Source organism: Rutidosis leptorrhynchoides, unplaced genomic scaffold, assembly GCF_046630445.1.
Source record: "Rutidosis leptorrhynchoides isolate AG116_Rl617_1_P2 unplaced genomic scaffold, CSIRO_AGI_Rlap_v1 contig188, whole genome shotgun sequence".
Classification (NCBI taxonomy): Eukaryota; Viridiplantae; Streptophyta; class Magnoliopsida; order Asterales; family Asteraceae; genus Rutidosis; species Rutidosis leptorrhynchoides.
Genome location: NW_027266437.1, coordinates 59,828 through 75,234, shown reverse-complemented (window position 1 = coordinate 75,234; position 15,407 = coordinate 59,828). Strand labels below are relative to the sequence as shown.

At 33.6% G+C, this 15,407-nt stretch overlaps 3 protein-coding genes across 3 annotated transcripts; 1 reads left to right on the top strand and 2 right to left on the bottom strand.

Moving 5' to 3' along the window:
• The first annotated feature begins 639 nt into the window (after positions 1-639).
• Positions 640-6,304, top strand: LOC139881730 (uncharacterized). Its single transcript, XM_071866153.1, has 11 exons — positions 640-790; positions 895-959; positions 1,051-1,825; positions 1,881-2,519; positions 2,610-2,776; positions 2,861-3,038; positions 3,125-3,679; positions 3,840-3,966; positions 5,497-5,634; positions 5,747-5,776; positions 6,028-6,304. Exons 1-11 carry the CDS (start codon positions 640-642, stop codon positions 6,302-6,304), a joined length of 3,102 nt encoding a protein of 1,033 aa, XP_071722254.1.
• A 1,190-nt stretch (positions 6,305-7,494) lies between these two features.
• LOC139881729 (rop guanine nucleotide exchange factor 3-like) lies at positions 7,495-9,500 on the bottom strand. Its single transcript, XM_071866151.1, has 7 exons — positions 9,329-9,500; positions 9,006-9,191; positions 8,770-8,927; positions 8,615-8,689; positions 8,162-8,458; positions 7,711-8,061; positions 7,495-7,605 (listed from the first exon to the last, which is right to left on the bottom strand). Exons 1-7 carry the CDS (start codon positions 9,498-9,500, stop codon positions 7,495-7,497), a joined length of 1,350 nt encoding a protein of 449 aa, XP_071722252.1.
• A 4,757-nt stretch (positions 9,501-14,257) lies between these two features.
• On the bottom strand, positions 14,258-15,211 carry LOC139881728 (elicitor-responsive protein 3). The gene is made up of 5 exons (XM_071866150.1): positions 15,142-15,211; positions 14,950-15,015; positions 14,717-14,855; positions 14,480-14,615; positions 14,258-14,407 (listed from the first exon to the last, which is right to left on the bottom strand). The coding sequence occupies exons 1-5, from the start codon at positions 15,209-15,211 to the stop codon at positions 14,258-14,260; spliced, it is 561 nt and encodes a 186-aa protein (XP_071722251.1).
• Positions 15,212-15,407: the final 196 nt, after the last annotated feature.

The window sequence follows — 15,407 nt, the reverse complement described above, 5'->3', positions numbered from 1 at the left end:
AATTGGATAGATATTTGGTAACTTTACAGTGCAAAGTTTTCACATTTGAAAGCTATGAACATGCTAGGAAGAATCAGGGGTTGCTTTTGATTATAATTCCATTGCATATGTGAAAGGAAAAGGCTCGATTTTATTCATCATAAAAACCCCCAATATCAAATTGAATATTGTAATGTTTGCAGAATTCAAATTTTTATCCTTGAAGAGGAATTTGATACCTTGCTTCAAAAAGAAAGGTTAAATGATCTTGAATTTCACTTTATTTTGGAATATATAGCTTTGCTTGCTTTTGGAACTTAGATGAATCAGATTCTCAGTTTCAAAAGTTCTCTTCTGGGTTGTATCAACAACAAGGACCTTGAATTTCAAGGTATTCTTTTCTTTTCAATTACATAGAGGGTATCGATTGTAGTCTTAAATTGGAAATATTTGGCATGATGAAGATAAATAGCAGATCATTTGAAAACAATTCAATCTGTCTGGTTTAAAATTATGTCTGCTCATTCTTCTTTGCTCGTTAAGTGGTATTCATTCTGACATTCTTTCATGTCTTGGCAATAAATATTGATGATACTCTTCTGTTTATCAGATTCCGATTTGGCCGAAACCTTGAGTGAATAAAATACTAAAACGTTCATCATGGGAAAAAGGTCGAAGAAACTCCCTGTTAGATATGAAAAGGATCAGTTGGGTTGTATGTCCGGCCTCATAAATATGTTTGACTTCCGGCAAGGTCGTACCACTCAACGGCTGCTCTCCGATAGAAAACGTGGGACCAGAAGTGAAGAAGGTAACGACTCCATTCAGATTCAGCTCAGATTCACCTATGCATTGTTCATATCGTCTATTTCTAACATTCTCGTTAATCTTTTTAATCGTTCCTTCATTATTCAGGTGCTAGAATTCCAAGGAATAACCTTGACATGTTGACTAATCCAAATGAAAATTGTGCAGAAACAGTAAGTATATGATTACCTAAGAATCTACTAAACCACATGTTTGAATCTGTTTGGTAGGTTGACGGTACAAATTACCTCTTACTCGTTGCAGGATGGTGAAGTGAAAACAACAGCCGTAGCTGATTTTTGTAAGCCTAGTGTAAAGAAACTCATAGAAGAAGAGATGTTCGGTGATCAGGAAATGAAGGAGCAAAACGATGGGGAATTACAGTCCAATTCTGAAAACAAAAAGAAAAATCGCAAAAGAATAAAGAAAATTCGCTGGAGAAGCTGCGATGGTATTCGTGATATAGGCCTAGCTGAAAAGTCGGAATCAGAATGCCTTTGTCATCAGAATTCTCTGCAACGATCCGGAAACAGTCTTGATCTAGAGAAAATAATGGAACATACTAAGTTCAGTTCTGATATTGCAGAAAAATTAAGTGAAGCTATCAACTTGTTGATTAGTCAAAAGCTTCTTGACCGGAAAGACCTTACAGAAGAAGATGGGGATATCCACACCTCCAAGAAACTCATTGATGCTCTCCAGGAACTGAGTACAGATGAGGAATTGTGTCCGAAATTTTCACAAGATCCAAATTCGTTGCTGGCAAAATACATGCAACTTGAGAGTGATGATCACGTGGTGGATGATGATGAAGAAGCCAAGTCACTTGCAGGATTTTCAGACGAGGAAATCAGTAACGTAGGACGATCTGATAAGCTTGTCGATCATAAACGGCCTAACTTCTTCAGGAGAAAGGTCAAGTCCCAGGAAAACAATGAAATTTCTCAACCATCCAATAAAATTGTTATACTGAAGCAGGGCCAACAGCTGCTTTTTGCAACAATCCTCAGAGAGAAAGCAGTCATCATCATGTTATATCGTCAGATTCTCACAAAATCAGCATGAAGCCTAATGAGCAGTCATCTTAAAAGAAGGTAAGAAATGCCATGGAAAAGAGTACCCTGGCGATATCATACCGACGAGATCTCCGTCTGAATGGAAAAATTTGAGTGATCATAATGGCATCTCGTTTAAGGAAAATTCTGGAAGGGCGAAAGACCATTTCTTTGTTGAAAGAATTGCACGACCTTCCCCTGATAAGCTGAAAGGCCATGAAATTGATAGGGTTTATGACAGCATGCCCCATCCCATTCCTGCACAAAGAGCATCCAACATTTATGTCGAGGCTAAAAAACATCTGTCTGAGATGCTCAGTATTGGAGATGAACATCGGGTTATTTCAAGCAAACAGTTACCAAGAACTCTAGGGAGAATTCTATCTCTCCCCGAGTATAACTCTTCTCCTCTTCAAAGCCCTCGAAAAATGAGTTTTTCTGACTCTGACAAAACTAAAAAGGTTAATGAAAACACAGGACCTTCTGGAAAAGAAGATAGTGTCAACCTCACAAGTCAAACGATTGAAAACTTAGATCTGCAGCCATGTGTTAACGATGAAACCTCTGAAATAGACATTCAGGTTGTTGACTCAAGTACAAATATTACAGATGAGATTACCCATATTGATGAAGCCAGTGATAGTTGTTGTTCTACTACAGATAAGATGAGTTCTGGAGGTACTACCTTTATCCTATTTTCTGCAAAAAGACCTGAAATTTTACTCAAATTTGAAACTCCTTATGATTTCCAATCTTGAACTAGTGCAGGTGATGTGCAAATTGTAGAAGTTACAGAAATTGATGTCCGGGAAGACAATAATGCTGTTCATGCTTCTTCAATTGTTGAACACGGATCGACTACTGGTGGAGAAGATCAAACTGGGGATTCATCAGAAGTTGTTGATGAACAAAGAGATTCAATGTGCATGAACGTGGTAATTTACTCATTGAATCTAAAAAAAAGTATTCCATGAAACCCTTTCTCTGGATTTACTAGTACTAAGAAATTTATTATTTAGGATTCCTGTAAAGAAGACAAAATGCCAAAATCTCCACCAAACTCTTCAGCAAGTAAAAAGGCTGAAGACTACGAAAATGCTTCTGATAATATTCTTGAGCGTCCAAGTCCTGTCTCTGTTCTAGACCCTTTATTCATGGAGGAAGATATAAGTCCTGCAAGCATCAGATCCCAATCTGGTAGGCATTCATCTGAAAAAAAAAAAAAATTCACTTCCACTTTCACATTTTTCGGAAAATATCGATTTACTGGCATGTTTTTCCAGCTGACACACCAATTCAATCACTTCAAATCCAATTTGAAGAAATTGACTCTTCTTCGGTTGCCAAACAAGCCTTAGAGAGTGATACAGAAGGAAATGAGTTGGTCTTTGAATATGTTAACGAGGTACTGCAAGCATCTGGTCTGAATTGGGAAGAATTGTATTTAAAGTCAATATCTTCAGAAAAATTCCTCGAAAAATCTCTGATCGATAGCGTAGAATTCATTCCGAACCTGCTTTGTTGTGACGAGAAACAACTCCTATTCGATTGCATTAACGAAGTTTTCACAGAGATATATGAACCAGACATTCGACCTCTTCCAAGCATGAAGCATGCTGTTCATGAGGTTTGGAAAGGAGTTAACTGGCATTTTGTCCCTCTTCCATTGCCACGTATTTTGGACCAGATCGTGAGAAAAGACATGTCTAAATCAGGATCGTGGATGGATCTCCAATTTGACTTGGATATTATTGGCTGTGAGATGTGTGAAGCCATTCTTGAGGATTTGATGGAAGATGTCGTCTTAAGTTGTGTAAATCATTTTCACTTAGAAAATGGTATTCCCAAAAACCTAGCTGAGCTGAACAGGAAGTGACAATCGACGAGCTTTGACTTCTAACATACTACAAGACAAGGGAAGGGAAGTCTTGTAGATATCATCAGAGCCTTCCTCTTTCTGTATGATTACAATGGGAGACTGAAATTTTTCGATAACAGGAGGCATTATTACTATACGGTGTTTTTCATCTTCCTCCTGGGACGATGAAGTAAAATGTGCCAGACAGGATTTGAAGAGTTTGGCTTGCCGATTACTGGTAGCTGAATTGGTGTGGCGTGATTTTTTGTTTGATTACATTCTTTGATATCTTGGCGTATTTACATAGTTCATTTGACTACTTTGGTCTGTTCAGACCACATAAATAAATAATAATAGGAGAGAAAGGGTTTTTAATACGATATGTGTTATCTTATATATAATAGAGATTTTTTTAATTTGTTCCAATTATAAATTCAATTGCAATTTAATTGCAAATTTTATTGTCAATTCAACATCCGATACGTGGTTTTTTATTAACGAATAATAATTTAATATATATATTTAAAAATTTTGAGTTTAATTAGGAAGCAAGTTATAATTTTAAATCAATGATATTTTTTTTTTCCTATTCTAAATAGGAAAGCAAAATATAATAAAAACATAATGAATCCTAATAAAACTCTACCAATTAATTTTTCTTAATAAAAAAAATATAATAATTTTAATCCTAAACAATTTCTTCTCTATTATTTAAAAAATTATTCATAATAAAATTCATATATTCTTTTTTTTCTATTCTTAATTAAAACGGACACATCTTCTTCTTTTTTCCTATTCAAACGCGCATATTATTGAAAAAAATTCTTCCTAATTAAATTATAATATATATTTTTTTTTCTAATTTTTTTCATTAAACTATTATTCATCATAAAAATTCGTTATATTATTATTTCTATTCTTAATTAAAATGGGCATATATTATTTTTCAAACAATAAGAACAACTAAATTGATTAAATGCAATTATAAATTTTATTATGAAATCAATCTTGATATATAACTTTTACGTTTTGCTATGTTTATTAATTTTGAAAACAAAATAAATTTTAAATTTAATAGAATTGTAGATTTTGAAATCAAATCAAAATAATTATAACTGCTATAAAATTAAAATAATTCTCTTTGAATATAATATTTACATAAATTTAATGTTTAAAATAAATAATTATTATATAATTTTTTATACAATATATATTTAAATTATTAATTTTTAAAGGTACGGACTTTTCCGTCCTACGGACGGGCCCACTAGTCATATACTACAAATGTTATTGAGAGAATCACAGAAAATCATTTATCTGCAGTAGATGTTTGAACATATCTCTATCAAAGTTCCCTACAAAAGACCCTTGGTTTCATAAGTTTTGCTATAATCATCCTTACCGTTATAATCGGAGAGAGGCTGCCTTAAAAGTTTCCGGCTGATGACTTCCGTCCATTTTGACTACCTCCAAATAGCTCATATATATTCCATGGTCTTTCTTTCCGAGACTAATTATTTCATGTTATGATTATCATTGTATGTATCACACTCTATGCTAACGTGACCATGGAAAATATATCACATTAAGTATTTTTTGAATAAGATCTCCTTTAATAATTATTTATTTTAGCTTCTCAATAATATATATCATGTTCGTGAGAGTTGAAAGAAATTTTGTTCGACGGATAGAGAAGAAAGAGGCGGAGAATTTTTTTGTGTTTAATGTAGGGAGATAGTTTTTTTTTAAAAGAAAATCTTTATCTTGATTTTTTGATTATATATTATTTTATTATAGGATGACGTCAAAATATTCTCAAATCGATGATGTTTGTCCCGGACGTATCGATTGGAAGATTAAGGCTCGCGTCTTAAATCTTTGGACTATACCAAATTTTCATAACCATATAGCAGATGAACGTAAAGAGATGATTTTGTTTGATGAAAATGTTTTTTTAATCCTTACAAAATTTATGATGTAGAATTTATGAGTTTCTTTTTAATATATCTAACAAATTTATCTTTTCTATATTTTATTGTGTATGTAGCATGGTCGTATTCAAACAAGTGAAGGAGAAGTATATACCTTCCAAAATTTGTAGGTCATTGAATCTACCAACAAATACTAGAAATCAATAAAAATTGACTTTCTTGAAAAATACCATAATCGAAAAGAATTCGGATGAAGGGATCTCAAAATTGGTTTTTAATTTTGTGACTTTTGATTCAATTTTGAATAATGAGAATGAGTCGTTTATGATTGGTAAGTTTACTTTTTAACTTTTATATTTTTTTTTCTTATAATCGTGTAAATCTCTTAAAAATATAGATTTTATTGGGTATGTCGTGGAGAATGGAACAATAAGGGAAATAGTCAAGTCAAACAAGACAATGGGACGAGGCTTATGGTGATGCGATTGGGAGACCATGTCATCGAGGGACAGATAATGAACGGAAGCCACGCCGAGGAGAAGGTCTTTATTCCAAGAATGATGTTGCAGCCATCTGAATATAATATTTGTATCTGTCGAGTCCGATGTTCTCCCATAGACAGCTCTATGTTGCGATCTCGAGGGTCACGAGCTGCAGTGAGCTTAAGATGTTGATCCGTTATGAGAAGGGAGCCGTGACAGGAAATACCGTGAATGTGGAATTCGGAGAAGTATTCAGGAATTTGAGATGACCCGTGATCATTTAGATAGTTTTTTTTATGCCTTTTAATTTTTAAATTTGAATAGATTTATGCTCATTTATTTATTCATTATTATTGAACTTGTAAAATATAAATTATGATATGATGATTATATATAATATCCATTTAACTAGTTTTAAAGGAAATACATCTCGTCCAACGAACGGTTCCCTGACTAGTTAAACTTAAAGTTCTAAAATATATATGTCAAATTACTATTCGTCAATAAAACGTCATGTGTCGGATGTTGATTTCACAATAAAATTTGCAATTAAATTTATAATTGGAATAGATTTAAAATTAAAAGTCTCATTATTATTATATATAAAATTTAAAATTAAAGGTCTCGTTATTATATATAAAAAGATTAAAGTGTATGTTATTTTTTTTTTTTATGTTAACCTATTGTATATAAGATATGACCTGAATTAGGAATAACATTAATACTCAGGACCTATATTTATGATTAGGCAAAAAAAGCGTAATTTCTAATTCATATGTACATATAGGATTACCCTTAAGTAACTATATGTAGTTTCCTAATATAGAATTAATATACAAATTGGTCTAATAATCTATAGTTCGAGCAACATCAGTTCACGAATGCTATTAATTAATGTTGTTATCAATTGTCTTTTGCAAGCAAAGGTGATAATTTCTTAGCCGTGAGAAGAGTGATTGATCGAATTTGAGCGCGATGGAGACGGCATCTGAGGGATGAGGTTTTGAACAAAAGTATTTGGAAGAAAACAAGGGAGACCAAGGGATATCCAAGTCAAAGGTTGAAGCTTCCAATTTATTATCTTCTCGATCGACCAACAAGGAAATTTGGTCCTTTAATGCTAAAGAGTACTGGTTCCTTCACTGATGTTTGAAAATGGTAAAACAAAGGAAAGTAGTTTTGGTTTAACTTCCATCAACTCTTTGAACTTAGTTATGTAAATATTGTCGACACATAGTTCATCATCCTTTATTTTGATCATACTTTTAATTTATTGGTCTCTCATCTCATAGTCTTGTCGACCAACGGCGGAGCCAGAAATGTCACACATTTTTTAGATCATACTTTTAATTTATTGGTCTCTCATCTCATCTCATCTCATCTCATCTCATAGTCTTGTCGACAGATAGAACATCATCGATCCAAGCAACGATATTGTATGCTAGACCTTCTAACACCCTTGAGTATCCCTCTAGAACTGCTTGGCCCACATCCTGCCAAAAAAATAAAAAAATTTAATACATTATGAGGACTGCCAAATCACATCAATGGAAGTTCATGGACTAAAACATAAACTATCCATTTTTAAAAGGACTTACCCTATTGTAATGAATCTTGGATGTATCCAAGGTTGTCTGAGCCAGCTCAGGATATCTCTGCTTCAAACAGAACAATAGAGTCTCGGCTTTCTCGGCCAGAATGTGGTTTTTGTCGTTCCGGTCGATGTCCGATACCAGATCCTTGACCATGCCCCATGAGGATGATGATTTCATGTTATCCATGCATGATTTACGCCGCCACGTGTACATGGATGCTTCAACTCGGTCGGCTAGGTCGAGTGCTTCGTGTTCGGATGTTATCTTCAGGCAATTTAGAAGATGCTCGCCGGAAAATTTCTCTTTGCTAGCCATGTAGTTGTAGATTGAGTCTCCCAAGCTTGCTCTACCACTCTAAGAAATTAACTCAGATTAAGAAAACTAACATCAGCTGAACCGATTGATAGTAAAATTGAGTTTCAATCCATATGGACGGGACCGAAAAGTTACTGACCTTAGGAAGAGATGCCAAGTATGAGTCTGGTATTTCCATCTCAGCAAGAATACCACTGTTGATTGCCATGGCTGCTTTATGAATTTGATTTGCACAGTCACGTTTGTGGCTCAAATGCTTCCTAGAATTCTCCGAAAGGCCTCCTGTCGGAACACATGGAACTGGCAGCCACCATTTCTCCTCTTTCCGCTCAACAACAACTCTGCGAAAGGATCCTAGACTTGGTGACGAGTTTGATGACATGCTTCCTTGTTCTGCATACCAGAATTCTGTTTCCTGGAAACTGTCTAGGATTTCCTACGAAGCAAAAAACTTCCTAGATAAAACAGACTTGTCCTGTCTTGAGATAAACTTTCTTAGCATTAATTAGAAAAGAAAAAAGAAAATTATTTCAGAAAGGAAAAAACTCTAATGATGGATGGCGAATTTCAGAAAGGAAATGGCTTTTCTTACGATGAGCATTGCGTCGAGCTTCCTTAATGCAGGGAGATTGACATAGATGTCTGCTCTTGGTCTGCTTTCCATCACCTTAGAAAAAAAAAATAAACATTAAATTAAATATGTGATCATACACATGATCTATTCTATTCTATTCTATTCTATTCTACCTCAAGAGCTGTTCCATTGTGCAAATTTTGTGACTTGGAGGGAATGAATTCCACAATAAAATCACAAACAGATAAGAGACATTTCATTTCTCTCTTCCACAGTGCCAATTTCTCCGGTTTCAAAGGTGCTAGCCTCAAACTTTGTCCAAATACAGTTGCTGCATAAAGTAAATTTAATCAAAACAACTGAAAAAGCCAAACAACAGCTTAGTTATTGAGTTCAATTGGTAATGTACCATAGAGATTAGTTATTGAGTTTGAGATAGTAACAGCAGTGCAAACTCCTTTTCCACTTCCTGACATGTCTTCACCCAACAACAGCTTCGCGAATCGTTCTTTCATCATATGTAACTCTGCCCGAAAATTCATACAAGCAATGTAAATATTATTGTACATTTCAAACTCATCAGGGCATTTATGATCTTATAAAATAAAAAAATAAAAAAAAACTGGATTATTTATTGAAATTAAAGAATTTCAAGTCTGCCAATATTGCATACAAGGGGCAATCGAACAATAGCTATATGTATTAGTATTTATACGTATGCCGAATTCTTACCGGAATCTAAAGCTCGAATATCATCCTCAAGCTGCTTATCCTCTGAAAAGCTATTGTTGTCATCTGACGAGGCTGAATTATCCGAATAAGTCCGGCTATACGCAAAAGAATCTCCGCTCATCGGAGAGTGCCCTGGTGTTTCCATGGCTGATTGATCGGTAACAGGAGACATTGATCATAACCCTTATAGATCTGGGTTCGGTAATTGAAGAATTAAGGCCAAATTAATAATTGTCTGCAATGAATTTTTCATGCAAAATTCGAAAAAGCAACTAAAAATGAACAGATGTTGTTACATATATTAACTATTAGGAAGGATATTACAATCAATAATAAAGCATAGCCATGAAATTTGAGTCGCTGGACAAATTTTATCAAATATCCTATTAATGTTTCCAAAAGGAAAATTGGATACATGTTAAAATTTGAACTAAATTTTCACTCACATGACACATTCATTCACTCAAACATCCAGCAAAGCAGAGTAAATCAGACAATTGGGTACATTTTCAAATTTCAACAAGCAACCAAAACTGATATTTGAAAACGACAAATTAAAGGCAGTGGTAAATTAAGACAAAAAAATAAATATCAACGGCCTAGGATTCTTTATAAGCTTTAGCTTTAAATACAGAATCTTAAATATGTTTTGAAAAAAGTTCCCTCCTAAGTCCTATAAGCAAAAGAAATTTCATCACCTTTGCTTTTCTTCAATTTCTGATGAAAACCCAGTTGCCGGCCGGAAACTTGCCGAGAAAATATATACTTGGTCAGGCTGTTGAATGAGTAAAATAATAAGAGAGATCATGCAAAGAACATCTTATATGATTGTTCGTCATGAACATTAATGGGGCTGTGCTAGCTATCTAGCTGTTTTTATATTATAGTAGTATATGGTCTTTTATTTTATATAACACAAGATGTGAATAAAAATAGAATCTCAATTTGTGAATATTTTAATTTGTAATTGCAAATCATGATGCTAAGCTTTTCAATTATTATCCATAATCAAGCTGGCTGGATTAACAGAAATATGTAATGACTCATCATCACCATGAACAAGTACTCATTAAGAGTGTATCATGCCTATCGATCGTAGCTCCTTAACTACTGATAATAAATATTAATATGTCGTCAATTAATTTACCATACAATTATTAAATACAGAAGTAGTAAAAAAGAAAAATACTAGTACTACAACAAAATAATTTACACCGATATTGATTATTGAGCTACGCTTGGTCGTCGGAGGTTGGAAATAGGCATAAGTATAAATGAAGTCGAGTTTGATTAGATAGTCGTAGACGTGCATCATTCCAACAAATACTACATTCTTTGAGGGTCAATAAATAACATTGATAGTTATATATAACGTGGGGTTGCGCCTTCAGTTGAAGAATTGGAATGCAACAGTCGCCAATACTTGATCAGACCAAACAAGTCCCTGGTTAAGGTAAACTGAGTTAATGTTCGGCAAAAGTAGCCGTTTGGCCTCTGTTTCAAACATTTTTGAACTGTTTCGTCCTTCCAAATATAAAGTTCACTAAATAATATCTTTATTTATCATTTTTTGAACTCGTTAGTCCCTCGACTCTAACGGACGTTAATTTTGACCGATATGTTACTCTATGATTGGCTGTAAGTGTCAAATCGACACTTTATGTTTAGAGGGACGAAACAGTTCATAAACGTTTGATACAGGGACCAAACGGTTCAGAAATGTTTAAACCAGGGACCAAATGGTTCAGAAATGTTTGAAACAGGGACCAAATAATTACTTTTGCCCTTTAAATAGTTATGTATATTGTGTTTTGTATTTATTGTTAAAATAATAATATTAATGATATTAGATTTATATTAATATAATAACATATCGGATCGGATCTTTCGGATAACATTTGAAATAGGGACCAAACGGTTATTTTTGCCATGACTCCCCATAATGTCGATATTGTTTAGGTGTCTCCGACATATCATCTCTATACTCCTGCCGAGGTGGAGGCTGTTATAAGTCGTCTATGAGGATCGAATCTTATCATCGGTCGTACCCTGATTAATTATTACCTACTTTAATTTTTTGGACTAAATCGGGAATTTCTTTCTATTCAGTAGAGGAGGGTTTTAATTGTGGAATATTGTTATTCAGTATTCACATTTGTAATGTCGACTGTTACGAAAAGACGTATCACATTACTTTGTTTTGGCTCTTTTGTTTTGTGTAGAAATTGATTATGCTCATGGAGAGAGTACCAAATGTCATCAAGTTGATAAAGTTCCATATTTTGAATTTTTTAATTCAAATTTACAATCATTAATCGATTATTCGAGCCGTCTATTTCAGTTTGAAATGTTTTGCGGTTTGCCCTTACTCGTATCAAATCGTTAGTATCGAGTCAATTTGAATCAAAACTACATCGACTAGCCTGGTCCGAGTTTCGAGTTTAATGAGACTGGCCGTGTTTAAGATCGAAATCGATCTTCGCCACCTCTACTCATAGATATGCTTCTCGGCAAAAACTACAAAAAAGATACTACACTACTTTAAATTAAAGTGATGTGAAATGAGACTAAGAACCGACACTAATTAATGATTAATTATCAAACGAGTATCCATTAATTATAAATATATAAGTATTGAATCAATTATTTTATTTATTGACAACAAATTATTTTAGTGTCTGAGCTTGATGGATTCATAAAGTAGTGAATTCATTAATCATGTTTAGGATTGTCAATTTAGATTCAATCCGATCCGTTGCGGATCGGATCGAAAGTTCGCGCATCGGATCGGATACGGATATAGAAGTTTATCATCCGAAAGATCCGATCCGATCCGATATGTTATTATATTAATATAAATATAAATATAATATTATTATTTTAACAATAAATATAAAGCACAATATACATAACTATTTAAAGGGCAAAAGTAATTGTTTGGTCCCTCGTTTAAACGTTTCTTTACCGTTTGGTCCCTGTTTTAAACGTTTCTGAAATATTTCGTCCCTCCAAACATAAAGTGTCGATTTGACACTTATAGCCAATCATAGAGTGACACGTGTCACTTACGTGTAAAAAGTCCAGGTGGCGTTTTTTACAGGTAAGTGACACGTGTCACTCTATGATTGGCTAAAAGTGACAGATCGGCCAAAATTAACGTCCGTTGGAGTCGAGGGACTAACGAGTTCAAAAAAACGTAAACGAAAAGACCATTCAATAAACTTTATATTTGAAGGGACGAAACATTTCAAAAATGTTTGAAACAAGACCAAACAGTTACTTTTACCGTTAATGTTCTCGTTTTGCATGAAAGGTTAAAAAAAAAAAGCATGAGGGGAGATTCGTAAATTAACTGTATTCAAACCCTCCAATAAAGTTCATTTCTCTAATGCCAAAAAACCCTCTCTTCCGGTAACATGGTTTTCTGGCCCTTGCATATAAATATAATATTATCATTATATATAAAAAAATATTATATATTTTGAAACAGAAAGATTGAATTCTCGATTACTTCAAATAAATAATGATACTCCAACACAAAAGCAACGAATTAGTTTCAGCTAGCAATAACATGATGATACTAATTGATAAGCAAAATCATGATGATTAATTTTTTTAATAATAGAGATATTTATAAGTACAAAGTGTGGGGACGATTACAATGTGCAATGTTTAGACTAAATCAATCTTGTTCTCTAAATAAGATAAAAAGAAAAATTAAGACTATGTAATGGTCTCTAAATTTAAAAGTTTCAAATATATAGAAAATAAATTCGTACAAAAAAATAAGATGAATTATTAAAGTAAAATTAGAAAAGATCTTCAATTCTCCATAAAAATTTTAAATGAAGGTTGCAAATCTCTATTATTCTGCATCACGAACAATCATCCTTCAGACTTCATCGTCAAGAAAATTGTTCAACCCTGTAATAGCTTTTGGAATTGAGCTCTTAAGTATAACACCGAGTTGTAGGCCGGTACTAAAAAGTTCTGCTGTAGGTGAAATTTATTACATTTGCAATTTTGAATCGTTATCCATTTAAATCATCCAGCTTTGACTTAAATTTGCTCTTCCACTTTTTTGAAGATCTTCTTAAAATTTGAGTAGAAGTCGTAGTTGTTGAAGTAGACTTTTGAGAGATTAAAGGTGGCACTGGGATCAAGTCGCTTGAATTTTCAATTCCGACATTCTGAGTAAGAGTACGCAAGTCAGATGCATTTTTAGATTGCATTGAAGAGTTGCGTTTTCTCAAGAAATTGGTTACAGTTGAATTCCAGAACTCATTGTCCTCGGCTGTCAAGTTATTTGGAGATTCCACAATATATCACCACATTTTTCGATATTCACAGTATCCATGTCAAAATTCTGATAGCCACAGTACTCGTTCCACTCAAGCCACATATTCAACAGGGACTAATCTGTATACGTAGACTTTCTTCCTCTGTCCAGGTCTGAAACCGACCGATTGCTCGCTGGGTTAATTACCGATGGATTGAGCGGAACATCCAAAACGATAATGCGAGAAGCACCCACCAAGGAAATTACATATTGCTTATTTGTCAATGATGTGGCAAACTTTTCGGTGTGCGGAGATGGCCTTAAGGATATACACTAACATATTAAGATACATTCCTGTGTCAGTATGGTCAACAAACGATTTTTCACTATTGTAGTTGCGGGTATGCATCAAATAAGAACTAGTACAAAAAGGGAAAATCCCAAAAATTGTGATGCTTTTTGGAGCTTCGAGTTCATCTCAGATTTTAGATTTTAATTCAACTCCATTATAATCCCAAATAATCTTTATGGAACCGATCATCATGAATTTCGGTCCATTGATAAATTATTATTCAACTGAAATGAAAATAAACAAAAATAAAAGATGGTCGATTAATACTACATAATAATAAATATTGGACTTGTTCTTCCTAAGTGGCCTTGTTCTTGGAATTTCTGCTGCCATGAAACAGAAATCTCCACCATGAATTTTCCCAGAGACGTAAGATTGAATCTAATACAGAATGTCTTGGTTCATTATCACGTTCAGTAAATCTTTTGACCTCCACAGATGATTGTTTCTGCAAAATTATATGTAATGAACATTACTTATTACTATCTTACGTTATTTTAAGAATTTTTAAGTTACTTACGTTAGTCATAAATTTGAAACCAATCTTAACTTGTCCTTTGTAGGTGTCATCTTCAAGAACTACATTATATGGAGATGGTTTCACTTCTATAAGTCCCATGTCACATCCCTCTGTGACAATCCCACCTAGAAGAATTCTGAGGATTAATTAATTTATCAGAATAACAGATAAGTCAGTCTTAGAGATTTAATTAAGACTACTGCAAAAGTAGGATGTTAAATGCTGTTGTGGACTTACAAAGTTTCACCTACAAATCCACTTTCTGCAAAGAGCTCTTTATCCATGATTTTGAGTTTAACATGTGCTAGCCTTTTCCAATCAGATATCGGGAATTCAAACGTGAATTTCTCGTTCCACCATGCTTGGTTATCTTTACCTGAATTTCAAACCCGATTCTTCTTATGTCTTTGAACCAAAAAATAAATAACAAGCTGACAATAAGCAACAAACAAAGGCCATATTATATATACCTTTTGATACTTTGCTTGTATACATTTGAGATCCACATTGCATAATAACATAATAGGCTGGTCTTCCTGTAACAAATAATTCATCATTATGTAAAAGAAAATTCCGGATCAATTTCGGACTTTTACAAAAGATAATGGCTATACTTAGATATTTTAGAAATTTCAAGGGAAAGAAGCAAATATAGAGACTACCAACAATATTTGTATGTCTTATCCCTTCAGCGTTAACGAGAAGTACTTCAAGCAGCCCTCCTCCTTTCATGAGCGAGTTCTTAAATTCTTGCACTTTCGGTTGTTGGTGTTAAGAGAAAACACAAAAATTTATGGAAGGGTTCAGTTTATAATGCTCCTTAGGATGATGAGAGTTACAAAGATGATGTCTTTATTTTACTCTCAATTTAGTACAGCAATTAATACAAGTAAACAGTCATTAAGAGGTGAGTTATTAAATTATTCAC